This window comes from Fukomys damarensis, unplaced genomic scaffold (assembly GCF_012274545.1).
Source record: "Fukomys damarensis isolate Sample0158 unplaced genomic scaffold, DMR_v1.0_HiC HiC_scaffold_17, whole genome shotgun sequence".
NCBI classification, from domain to species: domain Eukaryota; kingdom Metazoa; phylum Chordata; class Mammalia; order Rodentia; family Bathyergidae; genus Fukomys; species Fukomys damarensis.
Window position 1 is genome coordinate 1235880 of NW_022900929.1, and position 9190 is coordinate 1245069.

The 9190-nt window shown below is 42.5% G+C and overlaps 1 protein-coding gene and 1 pseudogene across 1 annotated transcript in view; both read right to left on the minus strand.

Moving 5' to 3' along the window:
* Positions 1 to 9190, minus strand: part of Trrap (transformation/transcription domain associated protein) — a 139493-nt gene that overhangs the window by 78185 nt on the left and 52118 nt on the right. The window contains exons 24-28 of the mRNA XM_033764788.1: positions 7592 to 7791; positions 5761 to 5978; positions 5441 to 5638; positions 4591 to 4851; positions 3955 to 4116 (exon numbers count right to left, since the gene is read on the minus strand). Coding sequence (XP_033620679.1) covers positions 3955 to 4116; positions 4591 to 4851; positions 5441 to 5638; positions 5761 to 5978; positions 7592 to 7791 — 1039 coding nt within the window. The remainder of the gene's footprint in view (positions 1 to 3954; positions 4117 to 4590; positions 4852 to 5440; positions 5639 to 5760; positions 5979 to 7591; positions 7792 to 9190) is intronic.
* Positions 235 to 1842, minus strand: LOC104875345 (annotated as a pseudogene).

A 9190-nucleotide genomic window follows, 5' to 3' on the forward strand; every position in this document is an offset into this window, starting at 1 on the left:
CTGGAAAACTAAAATACTTTTAAAAAAAAAGGATGTATATCTAAGCAATCTCCACTTAATCCAATCTAATCTGCTTAATAATTCAAATTTTGTCAGAGAGTATTTTTTAGAAGCAATAACATACACTCAGTCCATGATTCTCTTCTATGCACATCCTTAAATTAACTATCATTATTTGTGGTATAGAATTTGTGCTGTGTGCAAAATAACGCTTAACCACAAAACTAAATATCCTCAGGATTTGAAATCAAGCAACATCCAATAGTTCAGCAGCAACAAGTTGCCATGAGAGCCAGTTCAACCCCTCAGACAGGCCCATACCACTTCAAGCATCACAATCCTGAAAACACCAGCTGTGGCCACAACAGCTTTTGAGACTGAGAAGTTCAGTGATTTCTCCAATGGACAGCAAGCACTCCAGCAACGTCCTGTTAGCAAAAATCAGGAGCAAAGTGCAAGTTCACTGTGTGCTTCATTAATTCTGTCTCTATGACTGCTACCAACAACAAATACAACAGCTTGAGAATTGAGGTAATAATGTTTCCACAATGGTCTTAATTTGTGTTTCCCACCTACATCCCAAATGATGACTTTTAGATTTCTATATTCTAGTTTCCAAATTAAAAGCAATTGTTGGAATGTTGCACGAATTTATCCTGTTTTAATTTAAACAAAATAGTAGTTTTTCCAGCACCATCTATTCCCAATGTAACAACGTGAATTTCCATTTTGGACCCAATGTAAATTCTACTGTCCTTTGTACAAGTGACAGGGATGCTGGCATCCAACTAAATATGATTTGCGACTTCTGTAAACTGTTGCTGTTTCTGCAATGTTTCAAATGATCCTGTAATTTTCTGTTTTGCCAAGACAACTCTATAATCATCCTGCTGCAGTTTTTTCACAATAAAGGCAGGTAGTTGAAACTTGGGACAACAAAAGTCTTCTCTTCTTGTTGTTGCCTAAGCCAAATCAGTTTTTCATAAACATGAGCATCAACAACTCTTAGAGCCATTTCTTGATAACACAGAATTTCATGTAGAACAGAAAAATTAGCTCAGACATAGGATCACGCATTCTCTGCAGTACCCGGTTCCTCTATCTCAGTAAATGCTAACTCCATTATTTTCTGTGTGAGCCATTCCAATTAGATCTCCTACTATTTGTTTTTCTCCTTCAATGTGTTGAATGATTCAATTAATTCTCTAGAATAATGTGAAATTCCGTCAGTGAAGTTTCGTCCTTATGTAGTGAGCCATATCTAAAACTGATGCTTGGATCTGGTTAGCTTCTCATGCCAATACTGAATGCTTATGTCCTTGATGTTTTTCATATTCTGTGCAGACACAGCAGATGAGTGGGCAGGTCTGACAACTTTCTTCCAAGCAAACAAATTCAATGGCATGTAACTTGAGAACATTGAGCACAAGTGAGTTGCACATACAGTGCAATATACAGATGCAATGTGAGCTTCGTCTTCATCACAATAAATGACACTCTCTCTAGATATGCCAATGGCTTCTTCTACCGCTCCATATTCACCAATATGTTCACTCTACAGTCATTCTAAAAATGCCAATAAAATTTTTTTCAACCCCCAAAACACTTGAATCTTGTCAATAAAATGGGCAATGTATTGCTCTTCCAAGAAGAGGTAAGTGAGGGAGACAGTCATGACAGACTGTGACCACAAAGCAGGAGAGCAACTCTGTCTCCTTGCAAAGAAAAGACATCTTCACAGATTCCACATTCCAGGACCTGATGTGTCGAGTTTGTGTTCCCTGAAATCAAAGAATGAATTCCAAGAACGATGGAAGTTAAGAGTGGGAAAGATTTAGTGAGAGATAGGACCAATCAAGAGGGGTACCTGGGTGCAAAAAGGGAAGAAGCACAAACAACTGAGAATGAGGAATAGGGATGGGAAATAGGAATAGCCCTTGAGAGACAGGAGGGGTCCCAAACGGGTTGCTCACTTGTAATATCTAATACCTAAAATATGATATATGTCATTCTATCACTATTTTCCCCTTTACTTATACCTCAGTTAGCACAGACTTAACCTTCTTTTTTCACTTAAAGATTCCTACCTAGTAAAAGATTTAAAATAGTACAACATAGTATAAAAGCAGAGAATATATAGTAAAAAGTACTTCCAACCACCCATACCACTCAACTCCCCAGAGGAAACCACTGTTATCAGATTCTTGGTAGCTTGTTTGGAGGTTCTAGCAGGGGGAGTGCAGCTACTTGTATACCCTTGACCGAGGAAACGGTCCTCCTCTATTGGGAGTGGTTGTCCTCTTCAACCGACCACGCAGCTTCGGGAGGGACGCACATGGAGCAGTGAGGGAGGAAGGGGACACCCGCCTAGCCAGCCAGATCAGCCGAATCAACCCTGGCAATCAATGGGGCGACAGATGTCGCAGCCAGATTGCCCCCACAGCCTGTTATCAGATTCTTATAAGACGTTCAACTATATTTTCCTTGTATGTGAATGTCTGTGTGTAGGAGTAACCATATGTGTCCCAAACATATTCACACACAGGATCTCCTGAGAAATCTTTAGACAATAGATTCCCAGGTCTCACCCTACATCTACTGAATCTGCATCTCCAAGGAAAGGACTGACTTAAGGTATCTATCTTTTCAGGAGACCCCTGCATGTTCTGGTGCTGCCAGCACACTGATGAGCATGCACAGAACAAGTTTTATGCCCTCCATAGCACGTTTCTGGTCCTAGGTTTAGGAACAGCTGTCTGTGCAGGTTATAATAAATCTGACCCCAGAACAGCAAGGGAAGCTGTTCTCCCACATCCCAGAGGCTCCTGACCCTGTCAAATCAAGGGGAACAAGGTGTAACAGCTCAACCATATAATCAGATGATCACCATGCTCAAGCAAAACTGAAAGACTTAAAAAGGGAAAAAAAACAAGAGGTAAACTTTTATAATCGGAAATTCAGACTTAACATAATCCCAAAAGAATTTACTTCCTTGGGAATTTGGTTTCAGTTTACTCTAACAGTCTTTGCAAAAGCATAATTTGGATCCTTAAAAATTCCAAATCAGGACTACTAGATCGTTATTAAACTCTAAGAATTAAGGCTTACCATCTGACTATACCAGCAGTTTAATTTCTGTTCATCACTGCAGTATCACCTCACACTGGCATGTCTGCAGTGACATGTGTCTAGAAGATGTCAAGTGAGAGCCCGCGTTTGGGTCAAGAGGCAAGTCAAGTGCGCTAAACAAGACAAGAGCAGGGCTGGGGATTTAACTCAGTGGTGCCACCGCCTGCTTCTCAAGTTCAAGGTCCCGAGTTCAATCCCCGGTACCAAAAAAAAGAAAGAAAAAAGAACACAGCTGTATAGTGCAGGGATTGGAAAGCATGCTCTGAAGTAAGCATTCCTGATTACCGCCTTAGCTCTGCAGTTCACTTGCTCTGTGGTCTTGGCTAAGAAACAAACCCTCGGGCTCAGCGGCCATGACTTCAAAATGGGAAGAAAAAGTATCTGTAAGAGCTAAGCAAGGGCACTCCTGATGTCTCACGCACAGCATATTGAACGATTAATAAAGTTCAACAGCGTGGCACTTGCCCTGGGCAGCCTTATTCTGGGTGCCAGCTAAGAGCAGTTAAAAATGTGAGGTACAGTCTTACTATATCTCTAAAACACAACTTTAAAGGCCCTATGTTAGAGCATAGTTCTTGGAAAAGCTAGCAGAGTCCCGAGGACTCAGAAAATAGCAACATTTAGCTGAACATCTCTGGGCATCAGGCCTTCCTCCTACCAGATCCCAAATACAACACACCTGCTCTGAGTGCTGTGCCAGGCTAAAACTGGTTACCTGTGCCACTGCCTGAGCCTTGTTTGAACTCTGCTTAACCAGTCTTCATGTACAAAGACACACTAGCAGACACATCACCACGCACACCACTCCACATCACCACCCCCTACCTCTGTGTAGAACACCTTATGCTCCACCACATTAAGATCCATTGTGAAGAGCCGGGGCTGCAGCGTGGTACAGAATGTGTTCCCTTCCATCAGGCCGATCTGCGCATTGGCAGGCTGATGTCGCAGCAAGTGCTTCTTGGGTGGGACCATATCCTGGAGGACCTAGAGAAAGCCAAGGGAGGACACCACTCACCAGCTGCCCCTTGAACAGCAAATGCTTGCCATGGCAATATTCCACACTGACCATTTTGGAAATTGTGAGATACAGTTATTACAGAACAACAAGGCAGGAAGGACATGTTTCATGTGCTAGAATTGAGCTGTGGACAAACCTGTCTGAAACCTTTAGTTCCGAAGACTCCAGAGTGACCTCTATTCATTAAAACAAAACAAAAACAAGTAAAAAAAAAAAAGCAAAACTAGAGGTCTGTATAGTGCTATAAAGGCTCAGGAAACCAGCCTTTTATTCTTGACACTAATAATTAGTGACACAGCTATAAATGTAAACACATTGCAAACTGCATATACGAAACCAAAAAGAACATGCACAAATAGAAATTTTTGAAATAAACAGTATTTACAACTCAAATTTTAAAAAAATAAAAATCATCCTGGTTCCAGTGTCAGAAGTCTCACCTCTTTATGGGGCTCCATAATCACTGTCACACTCTTTCCAGTGACCTGGGCCAATACCTGCAGTGAATGCATGGCCTGTTTCCTCACAGTGGAATTTGGAGAGGTGACCTCTCTAACTAAATCGTGGGTCACATGGTGAAAAGACTTCTCCTGAGCTGCCACGATCTCTTCAGCTCGTTCCTCATCTTTCAAAGGCGTGGCACACCTCATAAGGAGCTGCTCCAGGGTGGTCTTTGCCATGGCAACTGCCCCATTGGAAACCTGTAGATCAAGGAGGCCTCAGAAGGAAAAGGAGGGTGGTACTGCCCACCACACCCACCTGTCTGCTTTAAATGCAGTCCCTCACACCAGATGCTTAAACGAGAAAGACTATTTTACTTTACATCATCCACTTAGCACTTTAGTACCTGATCACCTCCCTGTAGGCAATTCCAAATTGTCATCCAGAAAACATACCTGGACATAACATGGTATTATCAAACAGTTAAACTGGCGATGCCCATCCTATTCTCTCAGTACCTGCTAGATCTGCAAATGGTTTCACACGAATGGAACACCTGGGGAAACTTGTGGTACATGGAAAGTGGCACACCACCCCCAACTTCATTCACATGCACTGGAGGCTGTGACTATTCCAGAGCAAGCAAACCAGTACTCAAGTACCCAGAAACAGCCCGTCCGGGAGAGGTGATTGGAGCTGGCCCTATATTAGAGATACTGTAAGGAAACTATTAACACTTCCTTGCTGGGAGGGCACACTGCAGAACTGCCTCAGATAGACCACTCTCCATGAAGACCAGTTATTTGAAAGCAGCATGGTTATTCAGCCTCAAAGCCACCCACCACCTACCTCTCCAGTTAAGTCCATCATGACAAAGAGGAGTGCTTTGAGGAAAGTCTGCTGGTTCTGAAGAACCCATGTGAGAGGCAGCCGCTCCATGAGAAACTTAATGGACACCACACCTCCCAGCTTTGCGTACCAGGCCTGCTCATAACAGCAGGCACACAAGCGCTCCACAATGTAAGAGAAAAGGGGAAGCTGGCACGCCTAGAGAGAGAAACAAACAACACATAAGGTACCAAAGCTTCTCAAACTACCTATTTGTACAACAACTACTCTCCGGTACAAACACCCCCCAATATCAGAAGATATTCCTCATTCTTCCTTACCCTCTCCTTCGAGCCCAGGATGATGCTTGCAACATCAAATATCACAGCCAAGGCCACTTCCCCAATCTTGCAAAGTTCCTTTTCTTCATAGGCCATACAGATAGCTATTGCATCAATAAGAACCAAGGGATCCATTCCTTTGGACCCATTCTCTTCACTGTGAAACATGGCTGTGCTGGGCTGACTGCCCACCTGGTAGCAAGGCAACAAGAAAGGACCTGGAAGGAGAAGACAGCAGGTACATGAACAAGTGGAGCTCATTCCCATGGCCATTCCTAGTCCTCAAACTACAAAACGACCTCATTTTTTCCTTGAAGTTAAGAATTCAGAGTAAGGGGCACTGGAAATGACAAGTTATGTTCTGGACATTCCAGCCATGTAAGTAACAGTAAAAGCAATAGCAGCTGGGTGTGGTACACATTTATATAATCCCAGCTCTCTGGGAGGCTGAGGTAGGAGGATCACAAGTTCATACCCAGCTTGGGCAACTTAACAAGATCCTGTCTCAAAACTAAAAATAAAAAGAAGCAGTAGCCAAGTGCACCAGAGAATATACATGGTCAGAGAACAGTTGGCCACAGCAACTTGGAATTATCACTTAATGAACACCCAGGACTAGGCAAGACAGTGATTATCAGGATTAACTTTGCTAGAGACACAGTGTTCATGAAGAAGAATCCCCAAGAAACAAGGAGCTATTTAGTTGTATGATTACTGTTCTGGCCGAAAAGTTTGAAAAGGGGGAGAGCTCACAGAAGAGTGCCAGTGAGTCTCAGGAGTGAGAAGCTGAGGTCCATCTGGAGCAGTGCTATTCAACTGCAGTCCATAGACTAAATGGTACTGGGCTGGGAGATGCAAACACTGAGGGCCTGTTTTTAGAAAGCAGTGGCATTTTTCTTATCCTTTACAAAAGCATCATCTTCAATGGACTAGAAATGGACAGAAATAGTATAACTGATCTTCCAGCACCAGGAGCCTGACAGCCACTGAGGCAGAGGTAAGCAGCCATTCTAGGCAGGAGGAACAGCACCAACAACTACCTCAGGCAGAAGCAAGCTCAGCACAGGAGATTTGAACTGGTCAGAGAGCAGAGCAGGTAAAAGGGCGGAAGGAGGAAGGTGGTCTTGGAAAACATCTTAGGCCAGAGAAAGATCAGCAATGAGTGGACACCAAACCATCCCACTTTTACCTGCAGTATGTCCAAAAATACTCCACCCTCATTTTTCTTGTACAAATAAACACATACAACAAAGGGCCTGAAGATTACATTGGGTATTATTTAAAAATTACAAAACGTGGGGCTGGGGATTCAGCTCAGTGGTGCCACTGCCTCCCTTGTAAGCACAAAGTCCTGAGTTCAATCCCCAGTACCAAAAATAAATAAATAAAATTACAAAACTTGGTTATAACTTTTAAGTCAATATAGCACCAACCACTTAAATACCAATGATCATTATCAATGTCATTAAAGGAGGAAGAGAAAAAGGAGGAGGAGGAGGAAGAGGAGGAGAAGGAAGAGGAGTCATGGTAGCACACTCTTCTAATCCCAGCACTTTAGGAAGCTGAGGCAGGAGGATTGCAGTTCAGGTCTAGCATCCAGGCTAGAAACTTAGCAAGATCCTAGTTTCAAATAAAAAATACAAAATGTGCTGGAATGTAGCTTTGTGCAAAGGCCCTGGGCTTAATCCCCAGTATAAAAAAAAAAAAAAAAAGCCAAAAATCAACCAGCTACTCAGCCTCTCTGAAATGACATTGAACACTGACCAAGTTTCTAAAGCACATGAAGAAGGGAAATAACCATGTCCTCTGCTACAACAACTCCCACACTCACCACACTGCTGAGCCACTGCCACCATGGTATAGTGGCGAATCAAGCTGGCAACAAAAGGCAGAGCACTGGGCCGCAGATCCTTGATGACAGCAGACATGAATGCCCCAGTCAAAGCCTGCTCAAATGTCTTCCGGGCTGGAGTGTCTTGTGCTTTGTAGCGATGTGAGATAATGACATTGGGTATCGTCTTCTCTGTAAAGCTGGAAGACAAAATTGTATCAGTCATCACATCCACCAACAAATGAGCTGAGGATTCCACTGAGACAAACTGCCCACTTCCCTTAGTTAGGTAGACCTGGGTAAGTTGATTTCTCTGCTTTAATTTCATCAGTATTTGCAAGCAAATGTGAATTTCATTATCAACGTTTATAGTCAAGTGCTTCAAGAGACACCAAATATACCCTACCTAGTATGAGGCACAGGTAATCAGAGATAAATTATAAAATGGCAGCATACTCAGTATGTTTATTTTTTAATTAATTTTATCAGTACATTTTAGACATACATGATGATAACATTCATTGTAGGGAATTTGTACCTGTACATGACTTATCTTGATTCTTCCTTTTTTCCCATTCCCCTTCCTTTCCTTTAATCCCTCTTCCACTCCTTATTCACAAAAGCACTGTTTCCATTTTTCCTTCTATTCTCTTTTCCTTTCCCATTTGAACATTTTCTTCCTATTTCTCAGTATTATACACTTTGGTCCTTATTTACCCTTTCAGTGTCTCACATCACAGACACAATCCAGTATTTAAACATGTGTGTCCAATGTATTTCACTTAAAAGTATGGTCTCAAGGTGCATCCATTTATTTAAAATATCTCGAGCAGTACTCCACTTTATAAACGTGCATGCGCGCACACACACACACACACACACACACACACACACACACACACACCTTAATCCATTCCTCGGTTGAAAGATTTAGTAATTACAAACTATGGCGGCATATTCAATATTTTCATCATTAATTTCTATTTAAGAAAACTGGTGCCTGATTCTTATAGTTAAAAGAGTCAAATCCTAAAAATCAATGACCAGTTAAGTCTATTAAAAGCTTTGGGGCCAGAGATGTAGCTCAGTGGTTCCACTGCCTGCCTTGCAAGCACAAGGACCCGAGTTCAATCCCTGGTAAAAGTTTTGACTTAAGGCACCTGTCACATGCTAAAAAATCACACCAAGAGCACAAAATCAAATGGGTCTGTGCCTCTAACTGACAAAGCATTTAATGCAGTCCCTACACAGGATTAACTAAACCAAGAGGAGAGAGTGAGAGAGGTACACATCAAACACCAAATGTTTAATAAGGATAAGACCCAGTTTTTTAAAATAGGCAACTGAAATAAATAGACACTTCTCAGAAGTACAAATACCCAATAAATACATTTCTTAAAAAAATGTTCAACATCTCTGGCCATTAGAGAAATACCAATTAAAACACTGAGATCCTGCTGCGATCACCCGGCGGTGTGCGCGCGAGCTCCCGGCCTGCGCGGGAGCCCCCGGCCTGCGCGACAACAGACCAGGAAGGCCCCAAAGACCCCAGAGGGGGTTTTTTTCAGCTGCCTGCCTGCTTGCCTGTCTGCGATCACC